This window comes from Passer montanus, unplaced genomic scaffold, assembly GCF_014805655.1.
Source record: "Passer montanus isolate IOZ18808 unplaced genomic scaffold, ASM1480565v1 scaffold60, whole genome shotgun sequence".
Lineage (NCBI taxonomy): Eukaryota > Metazoa > Chordata > Aves > Passeriformes > Passeridae > Passer > Passer montanus.
The window spans coordinates 1,168,159-1,193,121 of NW_024371038.1; the positions used below are offsets into that span (position 1 = coordinate 1,168,159).

At 42.9% G+C, this 24,963-nt stretch overlaps 1 protein-coding gene across 1 annotated transcript; it reads right to left on the bottom strand.

Annotated features, from left to right (window-relative positions):
• Positions 1–113: 113 nt before the first annotated feature.
• On the bottom strand, positions 114–23,320 carry LOC120510869 (vitellogenin-2-like). Its single transcript, XM_039727183.1, has 35 exons — positions 23,278–23,320; positions 22,907–22,927; positions 22,589–22,740; positions 20,379–20,624; positions 20,081–20,242; positions 19,827–19,975; positions 19,272–19,422; positions 19,009–19,166; positions 18,763–18,928; positions 18,148–18,273; positions 16,918–17,136; positions 16,298–16,515; positions 16,082–16,179; positions 15,533–15,657; positions 14,815–14,916; positions 14,100–14,219; positions 13,820–14,009; positions 13,383–13,476; positions 12,363–12,548; positions 12,013–12,157; positions 11,000–11,222; positions 10,741–10,916; positions 10,225–10,533; positions 9,896–9,943; positions 9,654–9,734; positions 8,082–8,294; positions 7,847–7,989; positions 6,397–6,535; positions 5,554–5,689; positions 4,138–4,324; positions 2,810–2,901; positions 2,240–2,337; positions 2,001–2,160; positions 649–810; positions 114–522 (listed from the first exon to the last, which is right to left on the bottom strand). The coding sequence occupies exons 1-35, from the start codon at positions 23,315–23,317 to the stop codon at positions 407–409; spliced, it is 5,151 nt and encodes a 1,716-aa protein (XP_039583117.1). The 5' UTR covers positions 23,318–23,320; the 3' UTR covers positions 114–406.
• Positions 23,321–24,963: the final 1,643 nt, after the last annotated feature.

Below are 24,963 nucleotides of genomic sequence, written 5' to 3' on the forward strand. Positions count from 1 at the left end.
ACCCTGTCCGGCCCGGGGACACTGCCCGGCCCGGGGACCCTGCCTGTCCCGGGGACACGGCCCAGGGACCCTGTCCGGCCCAGCAGCTGCAGGAGGCCGATGGGCAGCAGCCACCCGCCCCATAACCGCGCCATGGCCGCCGGTGCCGGCCCGGCCGCGCAGCCAAGGCCCCGGGGCGGGCCCGGGCGGAGCCGCGCCCAGCGCAGGGACAAATGAGCTCGGGCGGACGCGTTCACAGAGCAGCTGTTTATTGAAAGGTCGCCCCGGGGACCGGTGCCCGGGCTGTTTCCAGGACCCCAGGAGAAGAGGCAGAGCAGAGCGGCCTCCCGGAGGGGACGGGGCTCATCCCGCCGCCCGAGGCAGCCGGGCCCGCGGGCGGCCGGGCGGAGCCGAGGCGGAGCGGGGCTCAGGCCGGGCACGCCTGCTGCTGGCAGGAGCACGCTGTGTGAGCGGGCACGGAGCTCACGACGTCCTCGGGTTTCTGGTCCAGCCTAGGCTGCCCGTCCAGGCTGAGAGCGGAGTCTGAAGGAGAAAGGAGAGCGGGGTTGGTTGTACATCGGGGCGCTCCTGTGGTAGTGCGGAGCACCTCTCGGCCCTTCCCAGAACCCCAGTCACACACCGTGCTGTGCACAGGGTCACCAGACTCACCGGCTGGAACGCAGTGGAAGCCCACAGACACAGGAACAGTCTGCGTTGCTGAACAGCCTTTCACACAGCGAAGGACTGGCTCCACGGAGAAGCATTTGGCTGCTGTCTTCTCAAAGGAAATTGGCTTCTCACTTTGGACAACTTGGCGCTGCAGCTTACAAGCTACAAAACACGAACTCTCTTAAAGCATGCGCAGAGTTTACATAAATAGCTTTCTGGACTTAATTCATAGAGTTGGCAAACACTAAGACCAATGGATGGACGGTGTCACATAGCTAGATGAAGCTAATCTGGTTGAAGTGAATCAATTTTTTGTCAAAGGCTCAGGGTGTGAGAAAACGAGGCATGTGGCGCACAGTTGCAAGGACGGAAATGGGATCTAGGTGGGATACTGATGTCCAAATCCAAAAGGATACATATGAAATCCTTGGTCAGCTGACACTCAACTTTACTTACACTAAGAAAGCACTTCATTTTGTGGCAGCAGTGGCTCCTAGGCATCTATATATTCTCTTCTGTACTGTGGGCAGCATCACACCTGCCTTGCCGTGGCTGAGTAACTTAGTCCTTAAGACTATGATCCAGCCTCCCCAGGGCAGCTTGATCTATTAAAACATCATAGAAAGGCCAACACATGCCCAGAGGGCTGTGTTCCACACAAAACGTGTAGTACACCCTAATGTAACCAACACATTCATGTTTTTATGTAGGACCTGGATGGCAAGAATGATTAGTCATTCCCAGGCTGGAGTTTTAGATTGTGTTAATCTTCAGGAAATTAATACAAGTTTTCCCCACCTCAAATGCCCTCTAGTTTGATAGTCAGGGCTAGATATGATTTTTAAAATCTGAACTAAAAGCCTGCAAATAACAGAATGAAAATAAAGAATGAAACTATTAAAGATGACATAAAATTACTTTTGTCAACAGTCAAACTTCCTCCTTTTCATAGTAAGTTATCAATGTAGGGAGTTTTAAGTTGAACACACAAACTCCAGGTAACTGCACAATGCAAGATGTTGATATAAAAACCCAACAAAACTAGAACTTGCAGTGAACTACCAAATTTGGGAAAAACAGATTTTTTTTTCCTTGTTTTAGTCTGTGGCCACTAATTATAAAAATAGGAAAAAATGAGATGACTGTACTACAATTAATATAAACCAGCTATTAATATATAGAAGGCAATTATATTAAAATATATTGGAATCTTAGTACCTCCAGTACAGGGGTCTTCCCCTTTAGTCTGTGGCCACTAATTACAAAAATAGGAAAAAATGAGATGACTGTATTCATGTGATTGATTATTTAGTTGAAGGCAATTATATTAAAATATGTTGGAATCTTAGTACCTCCAGTACAGGGGTCTTCTGAGATGATCCAAGAGTGACCAAAGCTCACAGCATCTTTAGCTAAATATCCACTGGGTGTTTGATATTCTCTTTCTATCTCAGCGTCATATTTTCCACAAATGCCACATGTTTTTCCAGCCATCCAGAAAGCAACTTGAATCTTTGTGGAAATACAGAAAAGTTGCATGTAAATGCTTTTCTTCTAAAACTAAACCCACTGAAAGTAACTTAAAAATTACCTCAATTCTATGCCCGTCATAGTATATTTTATCTATGCCATAATCTGGGGCTTTTAGTGTCAGTCTTTTCTTTTCACTGTTGATCAGCATGCTTGTAGCTGCAACAGAAAAGAAAAATGTGATCTTTTCTAAAATGAAGTTGTTTTAGGGTCCACCCTGAACCATTTGTTAAGTTCTTGGGTACATAAATGCACACTCTAAGAATCTCAAGAGAGATGGTGGGAAGTAAAAAGACTGCTGCTTCCTGCCCTGGGAAAAGCTGAAGCCACTCACAGGGGTGGCTGTGACAGGAGTAATCTAAATTCATGTTCTGTGGGTCTCTGGAATCAGCAAAACATACCACAACCCTGCATTTTTAGTCTGTGCAAAGATGCACAGGATCAGCATCTCTTTCTTTGCTCATCTTTCTTGCCACCCACAAGAAAGTCTTGCATGGAAGTACGTTAAAATCTCCCAACTCTTTCTCAAATTAGGATAATCTTTTATCTTGTGAGGTGTCTGCAGGATCATGTCCTCTCCTTCTTCAAAATATCAGGAAAGATTAAACAAATCTAAAGATGAGTCTCTTACCATATTTAGATGAGTATGGAAGATCATCTGGGGGTGGGGCACCATTAATCTTCAACTGGATGAATCCATCAGAAACATACATGTCAATCTCACTTTAAATAAAGGAAATCAGTGTAAACAAATGCTTCTCCTTTGCCCTACTCAGCTTATAATTTCCTGTTCTGGCAGAAGCATCACTGCAGGATGCTCATATCATCCTGGCATGAATCACCTTCTGCCCTTGAGGGGAAGGCTGAGGGGCCCAGGACAGTGTGCCAGCAGGATGCTCCCAGTGCACCTTCCCCTGGCTGCACTCTGGGCGGCTGCTCGTGGCCACAGCTCAGGCAGGAAGACACCAGGCTACAGGAGCCTTGCTGCAGAACAACCTAATTGCTATTACCTTCACGTAAATTGAACGTGCTTTACACTTCAAAGGAAGGTTGGGTTCCCTAGGGCAGTTCTCTTACAGCCTGAACAGTCTGTGTATTGTAGTATTTTCTTCAGAGCAGTGTTTGCTCTAATAGAAGAAATATGAAACTCAAGCCGATCAAAAGCACATCCATACAATTGTACGAAACAATCAGGAATGATTCAGTGATGAGAGATGTCTTTATCACAAAAGATCCAGTCTATAAAACAAGCATCCTTGTGTTCTTCCACAAAACAGGTGCAGGGAATACTAGATTCCCTCTGTTTCTCTAACACTATGGCACAGTTAGGCACATGTTTTTCAGAAATAAATAATTACTTGTAATGAGACCTTACAGATCAAAGTCTATTTATGTGCTTTGAGCACTCACTACAATGATTTTAGTATGCATAATCCCATACAATTTTGGGGTGATTGCTCCAGGCTGAAACAAAATGTGTCTTAAATTTCAAATAGATTAGAACATTATGTCCTAAGAGAGTGCCTCTAATCTGGGATAAGTAATTAGCTATGTCCACTTCTCAACAACCCTGCTGTAATGAGTGTGGATTCTAATTTGTTATAATTATTAGCCTAGTGTAGAAGGCCAGACTAATGATTACAATAGCCCCTTCTGGATTTGTAGTTTATGTGTCTGCCTAATCACTAAGTACTGAAATGAGATGGTTAAATTCTAACAAATTAATGAAGAATTTGGGGCAGTAAAGTCTTGAGGTTACTGTGAACCTCAGATATGTTTCAGAAGCACTTTTAAAAGACAAAGTCCCAAACCTCAGTGACACTCCTAGATATCTTTTCATTGACATCAGTACTTTCTGCATGAGTCTAATATTAGTGCCAGTCTGCCCTACCAATTTGATCTTCATTTATAGCATTTTCAGCTTGGCATCTATTTTTTATGAAGTTTTCAATTACTTACTGGTCAGCGACTTTGACGTTTATTGTTGTAAGGTCAGCAGACTCTTCAAGCCTTTTCACCGTCACCAGGAATTTAAGCTCTGGACTACAGTCCTGCAGCAAGACATGGTAGCACTTTGCAGGCATTGAATAGTTAAATTCAACACCATTGAAGGTTGTGATCTTATTTTGGAAAACTGTACAACGACCTGAAAAAAAAAAACCCGGTAAAAAGTAAGCATTTGGTAATTTATATGACAGATATTTTATTTTAGTTTAATAATTAAAAGAAAAAAAATCTTCTGGTTTTGCATGTTTCGATGTAGAAATGAATTAATTCTGTCAGACGAAATTTTAGATTTGTAGTAATTTGAAAGTAAAACTTTGCCAGTCCCCAGGCAGCAGGACAACATCCCCGTGATCCAGGCATTGTGTGAGATGAATTGTGCTCACAGATGGTGCTGGTCCACCTCTCAGTTTGTGGAATTTTGGCTTTTCTAACTTTGTTGTAGTCAAAAGAATTTCACAAGGGTTGATAACAGTTCGCATACCATTACCACTAGAGCAAGTTTACTGAAATGCAGATACTTTTATGGAGTCATAACCAGGATTAGAAATAGTTAGAAGCTGGGAAGGAAAGAATACCACATTACACTTTTCTCTTTTTCATTGTAATGGCATTTTGTTGGAAATTCTACCAGCTCTGATTAGAAATTATTTTGCAACAATTGTAGTTAATATAGATAAGTTTTGGTGTTTACTTAAGAAATACCATAGGATGGCTCAGGTTAGAAGGAAACTTAAAGATCATCCAATTCCAATCCCCTTGCTATGGACAAGGACACCTTATAAATATGCATGGTATGATATTATCCCACTGATTCCAAGCAAAATGTGACTCCTTATTGCAGGATTACATAAAGCCTTTCATTTTAAACCTTACCCTAAGTAAGTATAATGTGATTAGCTGTTAATACAGCATTAATCAAACAATAATCCCTTGAAACTCAAAGTGCACAAAGTGCAGGATTTGAAATTAATGAGTACATTTTTGGAGCTTTTTCAGCTTCAACATAACAGTGTTAATCAAGCAGAGCACCCCAAATCACAGGTCACTTAGATGCTCCTCTCACAAATTTTGTATTGTATTTTCTTCACAATTTTTGCACTGAAGCTGAAATGGATGCATTTGGGAACAGATGTATTTGAAAATATTATTTGGCATGGAACTGAATATTTAATCTTCATAGTATGTCTCCATTTCTTTAAATCTTTGCAGCCTCACAGATTTTCATAGAGATACTTTGTTTCTATCTGACGTCCAACTGATTTTTAAGTGAATAAATAAGTAAAAAAAAATAATTACATCAGAAATGTAAATTATGTTTGTAAAATTTACAAAGTCAATCAATGCCTATGCAGATAGTTACTTGCTGACCTTTAAGACTTTCAATGAGTGAAAGTGTTGCTTGGGAAAAGTCCTTCCAGTCAGAGGATGGAAATGCTGAGACGGGTGTGCGCGGATGGGAAGGGACTGGCAGGGGGAGACTGATGGCCGTGTCGTAAATTGTGAGCTGCAAAGCAGGCAGGAAACAAACATAAATGGAAATGCAAAGTACAGTATAGAGATAAGGTAGCATTTTCCTCTAATTTTCTAAGAGAACTGTGCTGACTGAAATCTAAATTAGCATCTGGATTTTGGTCAGAGTGAAAAAGAAATCAAGTTCTCTGTCTACAGCATGAAATAGTTCTACAGTGTGACACATCTGCAACCTGTGGAACAGCAGTGCTAGAAATGAATTTGGATAAGCACCAATTTGCAGCTTTTTGGGTAGCTGTATATCATGTTTTTTGTCAGGCTGAACAGTTTGCTCACCTGAGATACACACCTTCATTCTCCCTATGCATCAAGTGCTGCTGTTTGGCTGTCTTAACAGCCTGGTTTTACTGTCTTTTCCAGAACACAGGAAAACCTGTCATCTTTCTAAAGATGTTGGGAGGAGTGGGCTTTTTAATAAGTTATTTTTAACTTGCTATCAATCATGATGATTGTTTTCTAACCAGTTTCTTACTTCATATGCTTGTATGCTACATGAGAAAGACAAATATGTTTTAAGGTATATTCAGAGTAAAACCAGCTGCATTAATATAATGCCTTCTGAAAGCAGCTTCTTTATAGTTTTGTTTGGTTTTTTTTTTAAATCAGCAGGTTAAAAAACCCTTAATCATCAATTTCCTAGGTATTGACTGCTTCAGGATAAAAGATGGTGGAAATTGTTACCTCTGGCAACCTAAAGACAACATCACAGGTTCTTGGGGATGTCAAAGCCAGAACCAAAGTTGCCTGGTGAGAGGCACCAAGCTGTTGCCTTTGAGAAAACCCAAGCAAATAGGCAGCTCCTGGAAGAAATGAGTAAAACCTGGAAAAAAAATGAAGTAAGTGATAAAAATGAACTGTATTTGAAATAAATTATATATTTTTTTTCACACTAAAATACCCCCATAAAGTAATATGCATTCTGTGTGAGCATCAGGGCATTTTTTGCATCAGGGTTTGCTGATACATGATGTTGTATATTGAAGCAGAGGCAACAAATTTATTTTTCAATTGGTGTTAAAGATCTCAAGAGGCTGGATGAGAGAGTAATATGAGAAGAAAAGTGTGGCAAATTTGTTTTAAACACATTCAAACTTAAATATAGGCATCAATTACATAAGCTGCCAAATACTAACATGCTAAAAGTACTAAATTAGTATTTCACATTAATATGTCAGTCTTGCAGTGGTAACTTTAGGCAAGGATCCTTTGCCCACTATGGCTGTCAAGAAGCTGATGGAGGGATCTCTATGAATGAGTTTCCAAACAAGCTTGGGGCTCAAATAGAGAAATATAGATAATATTCCTTTATTAAAAAAAAAAAAAAAAAAAAAAAGGTAAGTTCTGTGGCTTTGCTCCAGGATAGTCAATTGGATAATTTCATCTCCATTAATAAGACCAAATAACAGCTTTAGGTAATTCAATCTAATGTAAAAAGTTACCTTCCTCAGGAAACTTTTAATCAAATCACCTGTATGCCTTTAATATGAAAATTGGTGTTGTACATGTATTTAGTTAACTGAGTTGCTGTACATGACTGTATTTAGTAGCACTATGCCAAAAAAATAGGCTTCAATGTGGATCTATATGTTATTGCAGGCAAATGCATGGAGGGATACAATGAATGCAACGGATATTTCATTAAAAAGGTGACACACGTGAACTGAATTCAGAATGTACAGTTTTCTTACATTAAATGTCATAAAATATTTGTTATTTAATGTGCATAAGCTTTATGGGAAGTATTTGTATCACCTGCTTTAGAAGCCAGAGGCAATTGCCTGCATTAGGAAATTAAGTAAGAGACTGATTTCTTGAGAGACTCACAGACAGGCTTCTGCTCTGAGCCTCCATGAATCAGGAAGCATGACAAGACCAATCTCCTAATTCAGGCACTTTAAATTACAAGTCTGCAATAGATTAGGTGAGTCCCATCATCCCAAGTGGTTTTCTTGCTTACAAAAATACAGTATGCTTTGAGGGAATGAATACAGAGAAAGCAAACATATATAATCTGATTTTATAAATTCCTACTGATTGAGGGGATTTTTTCCAGCTTGGAAATTGCAGAACTGAACCTGCAATTCTTTGGAGCACTGACATATATTTTTCAAAAACTAAAATGAAATCTCACCATCTTGCAGTTGTTCGGATTATTGAAGGCACTTTTAGCCACTCCAGCTTCATCTGCATAGCTGGAAAAGCAGCAAATTGCCCTGTTGCAATATGAGTAGCAATGTCGTACTCCTGGCAATCTTTACCCCATTTAAGAAAACCCTAGTAAATGGAAATAAATAAATGTATACATTAAACATAGTAAGATCATTATGTTTAATTTATATTTGGGCCGATTGATATTTGAAACTTACTGATACTTTTCGGTAATTTATCATTGAAGCATCAGCACAGAGTTTCCATCTGCTTGGTCCTGTGATGCTTGAACCAAACATCTGTATTCTCCACCTCTTGGGCTGTGTATCAGTGTACAGGACAAGCTGAAATCCTGTTGGCTTCTTGTTTCTGTGGAAGGCACGAAGAACTGCAGCCAGTATTGGTAGCTTGCTGTCTCCCAGGAATTCAGGCTTCGGTAAGTAGAGAGGAAATAGAGACCAAAGACATAAAGTCATTAGAATCACCACAGTAAAACCACTGGCATGACCAATGCAAGAAAGGCTGTGTTGTGATTTTTTTTGTAAACTAATTTCAATGAAACAAAAAAGTATGGTACTGGATAAAGAACCAATACTACCCAGCTCAGCCCTGCTCTCTTACCAAACTGCAGTTAAACTAACAGTCTTTTTTGATAAAACTAGCTTGACCACCTGTTTAAAACCATGATAATTTGTATTACAGGGGGATCTGTTAGGACAGTCCAAAGTGTGGAACTTGCACAAGGAGCAGCACTTGGCCCTGTTCAGTGTGGGACCCTTGTGCCCAGCAGCAGCACCTGCCTGCCAAAATGTCCTACCTGAGCTGTGGGCAGAGTCCCCACCTGGCCAGGGACAGCTGCAAGTGGAGTTTGCTGTGGGGCAGCAGGTCCTCCCTGTGCTGCCAGGTCCGAGTGACACAGACACACAAAAGGATTGGGTGAGACAGCTGGCAGTGGGAAATGGGGAAAGAACAAGGCTGTGGCTGAGAAAGAGTTCCGGGAAGTAGCAACATAGTGAAAAGATGGACAAGAGAGGTGAATTTGGTCTGCGTGGAAATGATGGGGAGAAGATTGATCAGCCTGCCTTCTTTCCACAAGCTACTTGCATTAACAGCTGGGAGCTGCTGCTGCACAAGGCATGCCTCAGCAAAGTAAGGGTTATTATTTTGTAGGCATGTAGGTCATTGCCTGAAATGTGTGACATTTTTCTTGGTTAAAATCTGCTCCAGATTCCCTCAGTTCTAATAGAAGGACCAGGTACCATGAATTAGGTACCATGCAGACACTCCTGGATAAACTCCTGGATTGCTGTCAGAGTTGGAGCCTTGCTGCAAACTCAAGGGTTTTTCAAAGGCCTGTTGTGGTCCTGCTAACAAGAACTGAAGGACTCTGCAGTGAGGACCTACTGAATAAATGAGTGTCAGAGTCAACTCCTAAACTTTTACAGAAAGATACTCAATGAAAACATCCCTGAAACCAGTTTCTGGTCCAACAGCTCAGCACTTCTAAAGTGTTCTGATTTTTATAGTGAATTATTTACTGAGCAATGCAAATTTCAACATATACAGCAATACATTCCAGTTTCATTTGAAAATGTAGCCTGTATTAAATGAATATTAAATTACATTCAATGATTATCCAATGTGCTCACCTTCATAAAATAAGAAACAATTCCATTTCTTTCTATATACCTAATATGCTAAATCACTTTTATTTTCCTATCTGTTATAAACATACAAAAACTGGAAATGCAAAGTAAATGTTTGGGTTTCTTGCAAATTAAGACATTCACCTGAGACATGGCTCTAGAGAAATCTTCATCACTAGCTGAGGAAGAGCTGCTGCTGATGTTCAGGATTTCCCCTCCTGTGCCCTGCAAAAAACAAAGAATCACCTTGAAGCAGGTGCCTACCACTGGAAGCTGTTGCAGAATTAATTTATCATATTTTAACTCCCAGAGAACCAGGATCTAATTGCAGCAAAGACAGCAAGACTAGTTGTACATGCTGTTCCCACTATGTGCAATAAATGTACCTGTTCATCCGCTGGCTTAAACAAAAGGTGGTAAACAGGTGAGTTTGCCTGTGAAAATAGATAGTATGTAAGACCCAAGAGAAAATAAAGAAACTTTTGACAAATGCATTAAAAATTTCAGTTCTGAGTATGAGGAAAAAAGCGCAAAATCAAATTTTTTAAATATTTTACAGTGAAAAATTCTGAAATTTTACAGTGAAAATTCTGATTTGAAATGTTTCGGAGAACCAGGGTTCCTCTTTCTTTGGACTGTGGACTGTGAGTGCAATTTTCTGATGTACAAAGGAATCACCATAAGAAATATAAAAAGTCCAGCCAGAGTGAATTACCTGTTGGTTGGAATATTCACTGTTCCCACGACAGTGCCAGTCCCCAGAGTTGTCCTCTTGGCTGCTGCTGCAGGCTTTGCTGCTAGCAGAGCTCCCACTGCTGCTCCTGCTGTAAAGCTCCTTCCAAGACTGCCTTATCTCATCTTTCCTGTGGTGATCTCCAAGCTCTCTGCTGATGGCAGAGGAAGCAGCAGAAGAGGAGGATGAGCTGGAGAGGTGGGATAAGCCGGACACTGCCCAGAGGCCTGTGTCTTCAGTCTTGTACTCTCGGTTAATCCTTTTCGTGCGGCGCCGTGTTTTATTTGCAGCCTCCAAAAACAGTTGAAAGCATTATGAATTTATAGCTTGTTCTGTAACATTTCCCTGGCTGTCAGACAAGATGCTCGCCACAGGCTTCCAAGGAAACAGAATTCCTCCCAGCCCAGTTCCTTGCTTTGCCATGCCAGTTTTCCGCAATGGAAACCCTTGGCCTCATTATAGGAAATATTTCCCTTTCTGATGGTCAAAGACTCTTACCGTGAGCACCTCTTCAATGCCTAGAACCTTCTTCAGTTTAGCTCGAATGTCCTCGTGCGGAGCTGCCTCTCCCTCTTCCTTTGATCCTGAGCTTGATACCTCAATTATTTTTGAAGCTGCTTTGGATCCTGCTTGAACCTCCAGCTGTATTTTGTCAATATCAGCATCTGCACGAACTAAAGGCAAAAGCATTCCAGGGTTGTGCTGCTTGAGCATTATTTACAGTGATTGACAGAAAAACGTGTTATTATGATTGTACCTGGCTTTAAAATTATTTTGGCTTCAAATTCTCCAAATAATGTGTGCAGATAGGTATTTCTTAAAGAATGTTGTGATTTAAGGCTGAGACAAGTAGAACATCCCAAAACTTCCAATTTTTTACAGAACCTGCTTGTGTAAAATCTTCTCCTTGCATTGTTGTGATGTGGCTCTTCTGAACGTCGCCGGTATCCTTTGGATATCGCATTAGGTACGCTGCTTTGCTGCATTAAACAAAAAATAAAGCAGATAAAGTCGTTTTCCATAAAAAAGAAAATTGTCCCAGTCTTAAAATAATTCCTCCAGTTAATGAAGAGAATGATGACAGTCCTGCTTGAAGAAGGAAGCAATGCTTAGAATTAGAGATGCAGGCACTGAAAGCAGTGGGGTTTCCTGCAAAATACCCTGTGGAAGAGGACAGCTCTCCTGCCCAGCTTTGCTGAGGCAGTGCTTCACAAAGACACCTCCCAATCAGAACCTGCAGGGCTCTTTGCAGGGGCAGTGCCTCTGCATCCATTTCAGGCTTCTGGCCCTCCTGCTGCAAGGCAGCGTAGCCTTCCCACGCCAGCCTCAGGAGCTGAAGAGCACATGACAGAATGTGCTCCTGCAATCCACTCAGGGTTATCTCAGGATTCAGGAATAAAAATCTGCCCTGCCCAAGAACCGTATTTTTCACATTAGTCTGATTCAGGAAAAAAGGAAAAAAAAAAAAGAGTTATTGTACAAAGGATGTGAATTTCAGACACCTTCCCATGACAGTAAAGAAATAGGAAGACATGCTGTCAAAGCAGCCCTGCTGCATGCAGTGAAGAAAGTGAGTGGACTGTGAAGGATCATGTCATGAACCCATTGGGTTTTAGGCTTGGTTTGGGAAATACCAGGCCCCTGCTGAATTTCACCATTCCTGTGTTTGTGATCTGGTTGGCCAGCTCTCATGTCAGGGGTGCCCAGCCCTTCTGAGGAGCTCTCTGCTCTCTGCCTGCCTGCAGTACAGGTGGCAGGAGGCTTCCTTACCTTCCAGCTACCAGGTTTTGAAGATCCTTCTGCTGACTGCAGTTGCTTGTCAGAGGTTCTTGGTATTTCTCCTTTGGGGAAAATCTGGGATTTCTTTTCAGAATCTACTTCTTCCATGTTCCTTGAAATAGCATAAATTTCACTCCTGTGGAGGTGATAAATGGCACACAAGTAACGCCTTCTGATTTCACTCTACCCATCTTTGCTGGTGCAAAAAAGACTGTACTAAGCTTTATGTGGCTGCTGAGGTATGGCAGACCTTAACAAGTAGTTGTATACTTGTGGTTTTATAACAGGGAACTCAAAATCAGTAACACAGAGCAAGCAAAATTAAAAAAGCTCTTTTGTACCTCACAGCTGCGATCTCAGCCTCTTCATAGCAGGGAAGGCTTTCAATCTTCAAATTTTTTTCTTCCATATTTATCCTGGCATCAAATTTCATTGTAGTGTTGGCACTGAACTCTGCATGATATTCATAACCACTCTGAAAGTACTGTGTATTAATCCCCATCATTGCAATCACATGAAAATATGCTCTGAAAAGGTGGAAATAAAACCAGGCATAATTATATATTAATATGCAAAAATTTAACCTTGAAATGCAAAAGTACATTTTCATGCTGTTCTCTTTATTGTAAGACCCACTACTGATGGATGAAGAGATTTATCACAACAGGATAAGAAAAAAGCCAAGATGCCACTGGAAAATGTGATTTGTCTGAAGAACAAAGCTAACGTGGACCTTCTGACTGCATTGTCACTGGTATTGTCATTGTCATTGCTTAAGGAAAAGCTAACTCCAGAATCTCGTAGCTTCAGATTCTGCCTATTTTTATAATATTATCACTACTATTATTATTATCATCATCATCATTGTTACAATTATCATTTTAAGTGCTATTGCTTTTGCAGATCCAGAAGCATTTCCCTTTGCCCACTGAAATCCTTCTGGCTTATGCCAGGTGATGACGCTATTCTGTGCTGAAATTGTAAAAAACCTTGCAATATGTAAAATATGTAAGATAACATATTTTCACGTCTTAGTATCTTTAGTCATTGGACAGGTACAAATGTGAGCAGAACAGCACAGTATCCTGTGGGATACTATGCACATTGCAGGGTTGTAAAGCATCAGGGGATTGTGATGCTTTCTCACAACTTTTCTGCTCTAGACTAGCACATTTTTCCAAAATCTGGGACAAGTAAGATCCCTGTATAGCTACATGCCACCACATATCTATGTCACATATAAATATAACTATAAATATAACTGTAACTATAATTATAAATATAAAACAATATAACTATAACAACTATTACTATAACTATAAATGCTTGTGTGTGCATGTGAATATATATATAATTTTTACTTTGGCCTGATGTCAGCATAAATATCCATCTTGGCTTCCCACAACTGTGAGGGTTTAAACTCCTCAGACTCTGGTGGCGACACCTTTACATCCACTGAAAAAGACAGATAGAAATTATATGAACAGAGAAACAATAAATTCTGGTGATAAAATACTTTCAATAAGCATAGTAGTTAAGGCAAGAACAGCGCTTTTACATTTTGAAATACTTTCCATGGTTATTTAAAGGTTGCTAATACCAAACCAGAATTATACAAACATGTCTCAGGTGAAGTATCCTAATTACTTCTCAAACCCTTTGGAGGGAGCAGACCACTAAGGGGCATTTCAGCATTACTGGGGTATTTTCCAAGATTACAGAAGGGTTTCGTGTCAGCAGAGGGATTGGACCCCCGGTCACCATGGGGAAGCTGCTCCTTTTGGCTGCCCCAGCTCACCGTCGGCCGCGGCCTGGGCCACGGCGGCCCCGCACAGCCCCAGCTCCAGCGGCAGGCCCACGATGGTGGGGACGATGTGCCGCATCTCACCCACCAGCACCGGCAGGGTCCAGCTCCCTGAAACGCCTCTCTGCACCTCCTCCACCACTTTTTTCACCACTGGCTGCCAGTCTGATGAACCAGTTAGACTCTGGAAACAGAGAAATAGGTTAGGTGAGAGGAGACACGGAAGGGGAATTATTCAGAATTGCAGACAAAAAGTCAACAGCCTTGTCAGTACCGTCATCATCTGTTGAATGACATCTTTGTCAATGTCAACAAAGGCAATCTCTTGACCCAGTACTTTGATGTAAGCAGATATCAGGGGGTCTTCAGGTGGCAGTTCTTTCCATCCCAGAAGCTGTGGTTTTTAGGAGACATGGGGAGAAAGGGAAGAAGCAGAAAACATCACTTAAAGTGGAGCAATGTATCAACAAAGAGTAGATCCCATCTGAAGGATGAGAACTGTGGTTCCTTAGCCAAAAACCCAGTAGACATATTACAGGTCTGAGTCAATGTGGCCTTTCTTGTATTGCATAGCTGATTTCAGAGAGAGTTTCCCCATGTAAGGATGAGGTAAGGGTTTGGTAATTTCTGCTGCTGTAAGTAGTAGGTGACACCCAAGGACTCATGAAGGAAAAACCTTATTCAATTATCATTTTAAAAGAGAAGAACAACCACTTAGTGTGTTCTAACATACACTTTAAAACATTTTGGCTCCCAGCAGCAACCTCATCTTTTTTACTATACATTAAGAGCTGACACATGTTGAGTGAAAAGGTGGCACCTGTTGAGAGAGTAAGTACAATGTAAGTACAGCTTTCCGTGACTGAACAGGATGATGGACTCCTTTCTTCCAGAAACATCAAAGGGATGGCTCAGTGGGTGGGTGATGCAACCCTGGTGCTGTCAGGAGCTGGCTGATGCAGACAGGTCAGAAAGGTGCCCAGACGTACCGATTTACCCAGCTCCTTCAGGGTCTTGTACGTGTCATACTCAGCAAAGGGAATGTTCTGCTTCCTCAAAAGCTTGGTTAGGCCTTGTGACCGGAAAGCCACCTGTAGGAAAGAGTCAGGCAGCACAGCCCAAGGACAAGAGAGATCAGGAAAACTCTTGTGCCTGGGATTTACTCACAGAGGCCACAAAAAGTACTTGTTTCATGAAGCCATTGCATTATAAGGACATGTCTACGTGGTGGATGGCTGCAGGCTATGGCTGCACATGCTGAGGACGTGCTGAGCCAGCCAGCCTTAAATTAGTCAGCAGGGATAATTTTAGGGTAGGGCAGAACTCAGCCCAGGCTGCAAAGCTTGCTCAAGAAGCTGTGTGAATTCCTGCATGCTGTTACATGGAGCTTTGTGCTGCCCTGGCTGTACTGCTGGCTGAAATTTAATTTCCCTGTATTTATGCAAAATACCCTGGATCCCACGTGACTTTAGGTGGGCAGAGGGATGTTCTGCTGCATAAGCTTTCCTCCACTCCTAGACTTATATGCCTATACTGGATGTGTTCATTGATGAATGTATGTGTCAAGAAGCCCAAATAAAAGAAGAAGCCTAAGTAAAATCATAATCATTATCTAAATTTTCCCTTCCACGTCCGCCCTCACAGCCAGAAATGGAATTAAACACTACATCACAGTCCAAAAGCTGGCTGCCTTAGTGCAATACTTACCTCGATGATATCCATTGCAGTGTTTGCATAATAGCCTCTTACTTTTGTGATTATGTCAGACGGAAATATGGTGCTGGGACTGTTCATTAGATAGACCCTCCAAATGGCACCAGCCTGATATGGAACTGTCACAGGAATAAAGAGCAGCAGAAATTAGGGTCTCCAAGCTGTCTGGTGCACATAAGACACCTCAGCTACGTGCTATAGTAGATCACAAGGGGTTCTGTCAGGGTTCAGTCCCACAAGTCCTCAAGCTTGCAATCTCACAAGGAGGACCTTATTATTCTAGGGCAGAGTCAACACAACCCCAGGGACTGAAGAAGAGGCCTAAATCCATGTGCAAGCACCACTTCCCCCAGCAGATACCAGAGATTTGGATTTGGAGGAGTCTCAGGGAATTTTGCATGTTAGAAGGTTCTTCTGCTTTTTCTATTTCAAGAGTGCACTAAACTCACAGTTCATGACTGGATTTTAGATGAAAATCACATAACACAATAGAGGCATTTGGCTGCCTAAGCTGAGGAAGTGCACAGGGCAGCTGGTACTCACAGGAATAGTCGCTGATCTGAATGACCTTGCTGTAGCGGTAGCTCAGCCTGTCAAGTCTGGGGCCCAGGAGTTTAATGGCAATGTTGCAAGCAGTAGATCTGAGTAATAGAATTACAATCATATGAAGAGAGTCGACTGTGACCAAATTCTTAGAAAACTGCAAGGAAAAAAAAAATCTTGATTTTCTACTAAAAATGTACTTTTCCCTCTACTTACAGTTTATAGAGCTGTGGGATCCTGCTTGCTGCCAAAGTCTTCATGTGTGAATATGCAAAGCTGGCTACTTGCAGGCTGGGCTCTGTCAGCAGTGAGGTGGCCAGAGCTGTTACTGTTGGAAGGGCAGGCTTGGTTTCGAAGAGAACAACACAAGCCACCATTCGGACATTGGGAGCCAGCTTGCTGTCCATGAAGACCTGGAGGGTCAGCTCCCTCACCTGCAGGAGGAAGAGAGAACCTCTGAGCAGCCCATAACTTCCTAGTGAGCAGTGCTTCCAGAACAGTGCATGTGTGCTGTGCAGTGGATGGAGAACAGAACCCTAAACAAGAGATGTGGGCAAGGGAGCTGTCACTGAAAATAAGGATATTGCTGGGTGCACAGTGAACAGGGAGAAACAGCCATTAGGCTGAGCATTACAGTGACTAAAGCACTCTTTCCCAGGATATCAGCAAGGATGGGATGATGTCAGGAGTTTGCAGCATGGGAAAGAGGAAAACTAGTAACTGAGAAACCTGTCCAGAGTTGCTAACATTACCTGATGGCTTTGTTATTCCTGAATCAATAAGCAAACCCAATCCATACCCTTTAAGACATTTGTTTAAATAATAATTGCAGTTACTTTTGCAGGGTCTTTTCTTGCAATTTTCCTGAAGGCCAACACAGCATCAGCATGAATTCTGTTTGGTAATGAAGCTGCAGCTGAGGAAAACGTTGGCAAAAACTTCAGGATGCGTTTGATACTGGCTGGCTCTCCTGCATTGCCCATGGCTTTCAGGGCCAAGGACATGTCTTTGGCATCACCTTTGCTGGTGGCTTCAGTAGCAAGGTCGTGGAGTGGCTGAAAATGGAGCAGACACTGTTAATCTCACCAAGTAATGATCTTGTAGTAGTACATAAAAATGTGCATTGCCATAGCAAGATAAACTGCTAATTACTGCTGCAAATCCCAGAACTGAGCTCTTCAGACTTTTCTCCCAGGAAAAATCTCACTATCATTATCAAGATGCTAAACACAGACCATACAAATAAACTTGGTTTTCTCCTTGCACAGTGCTGTAGCCGATTTTGAATTGTGCCTGAACTTGAGGGTAGGGGACAATCCCAGGTGGGTGCCTGCACAAAGAGTCTTGCAAATCCAAAGGCAGTGCTGAGCTGATGCCAAGCTCTGTCGTTCCCAGGGCTGCCTCTGCCAGCCCTGCCAAATTGCACTTGCATTTTTCACTTCCTACAATAATTTCAAGTTTACTTGAACAGTTTTGCTGTTCTGAGAAGCAGAATTACCATTCTGGTGGCCTGGCTTTATTTCTCTTTTTTTTGGGGGAAGATTTAAACACATGTCAAACACCTTCTCAGTGCTGTGGTGCTGCTGAGCAAGGAGCTGGGGCTGCACAGTCCAAGGACAATGTCTTGAATATTTCTGACAGTGAAATGCAATTGTGTAGCAAGGCTTCCTTGGAAGCCCTAACCTATGACATACCTAGAGCTTTGCTTATATTCACACTTTACTGTCTTTTCAAGTACACTTTACCTAATGTCAAAGTAGAATCATAGAATCATAATTATTTTGCTTTAATCCAAGTTTTGTCACAACTTAACTCAGTTTCAGGCTGGTTAAAGGTTCCATAATCCCAATGGGTTTCTAGCACTACATTTGACATTCTGAACTGTTACAGCCTGATCTTTCAAAGGCATCAGCTCAGTGTTTCATTCTGTTTCATTCATTCTGTCTTTGCATCTCTGAGTGAGGCAGGCAAATAGTGAGTTACCTAATTGCCAGCATTGTGAGAGCTAAATTAAAAGCACTTTTAAATTTTTTTCATCTTTTATGAGTAAGAAATGAGAGTCATACCTGAAGAAGTTCATTTGGACATAGTAAAGCCTGAGCACAGTATTTATTCACCATGCTACCATATCCTAGGTAGACAATTATCCTATGCATCGGTACTTTCTGGATTTCGGGACAGGTCAGAAAACTCTGCAGAAGGGAGAAGTATAATTTTTTACTGTTTCTAGTAATTAGAGCTGTATTTATCAATAAATGCATTTGAGAAATAGGTAAAATTGATTTTGCTTTTTCTAAATAATTTCAGGAATTAAGTCAAATACTAGACATTCAGCTACAAGAAAATTAAGTAGATTTGCCCTAGTTATGCTGTATGCTCTTTAGATATTGATTATATATTATTTTCTTGAGTTTGTCTTTTTTTTTTTTTTAGCTTCCAATTTGGCAAAAAGAATCAACAGCAGTTTTCTTATAGTTTGTGGGGTTTAATATAAAATATAATTACAAACTTTTGGCAATAAGTGTTTGGGAACATTTTCTGAAGCATTTCCCATTTTTGTTAATACCTTGCATGTTACAAATTTAGATAGAAATATGTTGTATCTTTCACTTATAATCCTATGAATTCACTTTTAAAAAGGAATGAGAGGGAAAACAAAAGGATAAATGATCTATACTCACAGAGGCAATTTCCAGGGTTTTTTTGTTTGGTGTAACAAAATGGAAGGCGAGAGGGAGAGTCAGTGCTGCTTCCCAGATGTTCAACTTCCTGTCATGGATTTTTTGCTTCAGGAATCTGAACGTGTCAGTAGCTCCAGCAGCACAGATGGTGCTCAGGAACCAGGGCCTGCCAGGAAAAGGAGGACTCATTATCCTCACTGCCCAGTGTGCCTCTGAGCAGAAACCCTGGCTGAAGGCCACAGTTACCTGTAGGAGAGTTCATTGACAAAGCGCAGCCACAAAGACTCGATTTGATCAAGGGTTGCTACACGAAAAAGCTGCACCATTTGTAAGAACTTGGCTGAAGCTTCTTTGGTGTCTCCTCTCTCGTTATTCTGAACCAATTGCCGCAGCGTCTCTGTTAACTGCAGGAAAAACAGACAGTTGGAAGGAGCCACGTGTAAAGTAATTGTGTGATCACCTGTTAACCTTATAAATAGTGGAAGTGGGTGAAAGTAAGCCTCTAATACCTGTAAATCTGGATTATTTATCCTTATTAGAGGAATTGGCATCTGGAGTAGCTCTCCCGAGAAATGATAACGAAGACTCCCCTGTTTTTGCAGCTGAGATGTCGGTGCACTGAGAGGAGGTCTTTTAGTGCCAACCAAGGACAGCTCTTGTCTTCAAGGGAAAGAGGGAAATGCATCAGTAGACAGTAAGCACTCTGTGCATGGAGCAGGCTGGGGGCTACCCAGCGGGGCTGCAAATGGAGGTGCACTTCTCTGTTCATCCATGGCTCAGGATTATCTGGAAAAGCCATATGACTGCAAAAGCCTTTGTGAGAGCTTGTTAAAGTCTCTGAGAGGTTGGACAGATATTTTGGGTGGCCTGAACAGCAGGGCACAGGCCACCTGAAACACCCTGAGCATCCTGGGCTGAGCATCCCAAGGGCCGTACAGTGTTTTGGCCCTTGGCAGCCACAGGCCAGATGCTTCTTGTTATCTCACAAATCAACAGTAAATATATAACCAGTTTTAGGCATCTCCTCCTGGCTATGACAATGTAAGGACATGCACAGTGCCTACCTTGCCTCCACAACTGCTGCCCCGTTGGGTTCATTGAAAGGAGAGATCTCGTACAGCTGGTCCGACATAGCGGACGTCAACGATGCCCCGCTGTCATCATACTTGATCTGGTAGGTGAATGTCTCCGTGCCCTTAATGTTTCTGGCTTTCTAGAAGTACAAAGAGACCCGCTCAGAAACAGGAATGAGCTGGCCAGCCCAGAGGAGCCAAAGCCCCACGAGCATCAGGGCAAGCAGGGCAGCGGCCGCTCGTACCAGGGCACAGGTGGGGCAGGGCCGGACGTATGCCACCCCCAGGCTCCTCACTGCCTTATCCTGGCAGTCCTCCAGGTCCTTGCTCTTGGAAATGGTGGCACGTTTATTCTCGCTGTCATCCTGGATAACGTATCTGGTTTGGCAGATGCCTTCAATCCCAGCCTGCAAGTATGGGTTAAACATGGTGAATGTCCACTTGAAACAGCAATAAAAAGGTCAAAGAAAAGGTCTGGGAAGTATAACTTACTATTTAATGGTAAAATGAGAATAAAAGTAAAATCAGAATGGAAAAACATACCTCCTGTATCTCATACACATTTTGTGTCTTTTTGATGGTTATCTGCAGCAGGTTCAGAACCCCTCTCACGAGGTTAGTGCACAGAACAGGACAGTCCTCAGGGGCAAAAATAGTTCCAACCCTTCCTTCGGTGTACTCAAACTTCAAGGGCTGGTTGAGACATGCAGCAATGGTTTCTGAGAGCTTTGAAGATGGAGTGAAGAAGTCAACGAAGCCATTGTGCTCCTCCAGCTTTGGTGATCGAATCTGTGAACAAAAACAGGAAAACAATCATACTGTTCACCATCAGATTGAAATCGTGCTATAATACAGAAACTGGACACTTCTTATCCATGGCAAGACAAAAATCACTCATCAAACACTGCAGGAAACAGTTTCCAACTCAGAGTCCTGTGCTTGGCCTAGGAAGCATCCTTGAAAATGCAAACTTCCATGAAGGTTTTCTGCCAGAAAAATAAGATTATGTGAACAGAATTCAAAACTTCAGCAAGTCTGATGAAGATTGTAGGCTGAGTGAAACACACTCATCAAGCACTGCAGGAAACAGTTTCCAACTCAAGAGTCCTGTGCTCGGCCTAGGAAGCATCCTTGAAAATGCAAACTTCCATGAAGGTTTTCTGCCAGAAAAATAAGATTATGTGAACAGAATTCAAAACTTCAGCAAGTCTGATGAAGATTGTAGGCTGAGTGAAACACCAGCTACCAACATTCAGTACAGACAGGATACTCACTCCTTTCCCACAGATGACAAGTAAGATCTCTTTTCAGTCTGCAGGGCAGCCAAGCCATTATTGCCCAAGCCTGAACACACAGGGACAATTCTGGCTGCTGCTCCAGGTCCAGCACGTCCCCAGCACCAAAGCCAGGGCACAGCTGATGGGGGAGCAGAGTGACCGCAGGAGCTCACACCTTTGGAAGCGGCTGAAATCCCTGTGAGCTCCTCAGGCTGTAAAGCTTGTGCACAAGTCCTTGACTGCTACCTAGTGGGAAGTGTGTGCCTGCATGCACAGACCCATCCAGTCCCTTACACACACACCTCCCACCCTCGTGCATGTTCCTGCATAGAGGGAAAAGGTGTGGGTTCAGTGCTCTGTTTTATTTTAGGCATTTATAATCGAAGCTGCAAGGGTGGTTTGCCTTTTTCACATTTTCTAAAAATTAAATCCTACTCAAGGTTCTTGTCTGCAACTGCTAACATTGTAGCATCTCCAGTGAGGTTACACAGAGGCTGCAATCGCAGCAGTGTGGAAAGTTTGACAATAGGTATTCCTTCACTCTGTTTCACTAATATATGTGCAGGATTCCAGACTGAGAAAACTCCTAGGTGAGTGCTAAGGGCAGCTCTTACAGCTTTTTCTCCACGTGCTGTCTTCTCAATCTCTAGTCTGTGGTCTTTCATGCCATGCAAGTGTTTTAAGCTGTTTGGTTTAATCTTTTTGATGAGTAACAGTGCTTCTAGATCTGATATCGTGATAAACACAAACATTACCATTAGAATTCTTCACATATGAATTAATGCCTGTGTGAAGAATATCAAAGGGGGGATAATGGAGACATTTGTGTCTTTCTCATGTGATATTTGAATTCCAGTGCTGAGCTTTTTTTAGGCAATGGACCAGGTTGAAAAACATGGATATTTCATTCTAGAATACTCATGTTCATACTCAAGCTTAGTGTTGCCTTAGTAAAATTATGTTAAGGACATAATTTATGTCCTTAAAATTATGTTAAGGTTTCTTTAAATCAGCTTCCACCCATATTTTTGTATGGAGGTGAACCTAAGGTAGCTTTAGTCAGGGGGGCTCAGACACTGATGGCAGCAGAGCTGGAGCAGCTCCAGCTCCTTCCTGCAGAGGAGCAGGCTGTGAGTAAGCCTGTGGTGCTCTCTGTAGGGCCCTGCCAGTAACCAAAGCATTCTGGATGCAGCTGCAGACCCTTCAGCAGTGCCCTCAGCTCTCCCCATCATGCCCTGGTGTACAGGGTGCAGAGCTCAGTGCCCGTGTCCACACGTCTGTCCTTGCTGGGGAATCATCACTGCCTGAGGGAAACTGCTGGGGCTTGGAGGGTCATCTCACCAGTGGGTAGGGCCCATGGCTTTTGTAGCTCTGCATCTTTTTGTCACTTTTCCTGCCAGCCTGAAGGCATGAAGGAAGCATATTTAGCTGCATGATATCAGTGGGTGGGAGGGTTCCTGTGGCGTGGTGACTTACCTGCACAAGGTGCTCAGTGTGAGACACACGGCTGATCTCCACCTTGCTGGCCAGCCTCAGCCCTGCCGTGGCCAGGCTTCTGTCAGGGAGCCTGTGCATAATGATGCTCTCATAGCTGTACAGGTAGGTCTTGCCCATGTGAAAAACAGGCTCTGTTAGGAAAAAAATAAAACAGAAACACTTCCTTGACTATGACTGTTGTCATGTTACTTAACCAGTGGCAGCTGCCACTGCCAAATGCAGGTGCAAGCAGTGGGCAAGGCAAGGCTGTAAGGAAAGGCAGCAAGGGAGCTGCTGCCTGGCAGGGGAGCCACTTACCTAGGTCCTGCTTCTGGCCCTCTGTGAGGAAGGAAAGAAAAGTGGTCATGAAAAAAACCCATTTCTGTAGATCCTTTAATATATTATTCATCAAGTCAGTGTGCTAATGGTTGGCAAACCACCAGTAATGGGGCTCACCACACACCCCCAGGACACCAAGCCCATGCCAGCCCTGCTCACTAGCTGCTGCTTGCTGGCTTTTCTCCTACTGCTGAGCTTAGCACAGAAATCTAACAGTTTACAGCTGAATCTATAAAAGGGCTTCAGCAAATGAAGCTGTAAATATCCCTGAAAAGCCCCAAGGAGATGCAATTTGCTCAGGATCACAGTGGCTGTCACAGCTCAGCAGTGAAGGTAAAGCTTCAACTTACCCACGAGGGCGAACACCAGGGCCAGGATGAGTCCCTTCATGCTAAAAGTGACTGAAGTCCACAGGGGAAAATCTGTGCCTTTTATAGAAGAATTATTAACAGGCACAGTGAATTTTGTTGAATTATCAACTTCTTATCAACCACCCAACAAACCATTTGAGGGAGAGGGGGTTGGGGTCAGGGCAATAGATATTTCTGCTGAACCAAAACCATCACAAGTTCTCTTGTTCTCACTTCACCAACTGAATGTCTTGAAAGTACCTCTAGAAACAACTACCTAAAAGTATTAAAACATAGTTAAAGCCAAAATTTACTATTATGTAAGCAAAACTACTAATTATCCTTACTCCCTGAAAGCACCTGGTGCTATTGCAGTCTGTGCTGACTTTGTCTGGGTTGTCCTGACCTGACCATAAGACACACAGCTTATCTAACTGATAGTGCCCAGCAGGATTGTGCAAAGCCCCGGGCAGGGCTGCTGTGACACCATGCCCACCCTGCCCTGCTGTGAGTGGGACAAGCTGTCAGCACAGTGCTGCTCTCTGGGGACAGGGACTTCACGCCTCCTGTCACTGTCACGAGGGCCATGGCTACATGCTGCTGACGTCCACGCGTCCCTCACTGCCTTCTGTTCCAGGGCTGATGTGCCAGCCCCTTTCACTGCCGTGTTTGGCCCCAGAGGGGTGTTAGTAGGGGTTGCCTGGCCAGGGGGACAGGGTGAGGCTGACAGGTGTTACAGGTCAAACCTCTTGGTTTAACAAAAGTGGACAGCATGCAGGCCACCCAAACTCTTCACATCACACAGCAAGGGGGAACACTTCACCCCATGGTGAAGTGGAGCCCCCTTCTCTCATCAGCAGGCATTTTCCCTGTCCCTTTTTAGGCAAACCCACAGATCCCTCAGGCTGCTCTGGGCTCCAGGGTTTGTTTTGCTCCTGAGTCCACTTGTTCCCTCCAGCCAGGTCATGAAGTGCTCCTTTAGGAATCAGCACAGGGAGGGCTAAGGCAGCCCCAGGCTGGGGGGGTTACCTTGGCACTGTGTGGCCACTGATTCCCTACCAACATTCTCCTCTCTGGGTGGGAACCAAAGATGCTGCTGCCCAGCTCACTGTGGGAAGGGACTGGATTCATTTTCTCATCAACAGACCAGAGGCTCCTATCCAAGACAGCTTAGTTTTTGTAATGCTGTTTAGCTGATGGGGTTTTATAATTAGCTGTTGGGATATAATTTATGTCTGACAAACAGTGGATTCTCTTCCTAGATCAAAGATGGCATCTGTAGGGCAAAAAAAAAGGAAAAAGGAAATTTGAAGCATGACAAATCCTTTTTACTGGCTCTGTATTCAGGTCCTGATTTTTTAACCCTTTCCCTTGAAAAACTGGTAGCACATGACAGAAAGCCAAGCTATTCAATAGAGAGTTCTGTCATATCTTTGGAGATTTGGTAAATGTACTTAAGGGATTTGAGTATACAGCTACTGGCCCCTGGTACTCAAGGCTCAAAGCTATTATGGCACAACTGCATGCAGCTGCACAGTTTGGGTGTTTAAAAAAAACCAAACAACAACATCTTGCAGACAGCAAGGACTTGAGGTCAGTGGCAGTACAAGTAGAAAGCTGCTGTGATGGCAATATTAAATGCAACAATGCCTGTATTCTGAAAATTATAACACTATATCACACTAT

What these genes read in the sequence shown, in the direction of transcription:
- LOC120510869 (XM_039727183.1), bottom strand. Translation starts at nt 23,317, where the DNA reads ATGAAGGGACTCATCCTGGCCCTGGTGTTCGCCCTCGTGG. An exon ending in TCAGATCAGCGACTATTCCT is followed by an intron (nt 15,658 to 16,081) that starts GTGAGTACCAGC and finishes TTCCTGTGACAG; the next exon opens with TTCCATATCAGGCTGGTGCC. An exon ending in GTGAATATTCCAACCAACAG is followed by an intron (nt 9,944 to 10,224) that starts GTAATTCACTCT and finishes CTATTTTCACAG; the next exon opens with GCAAACTCACCTGTTTACCA.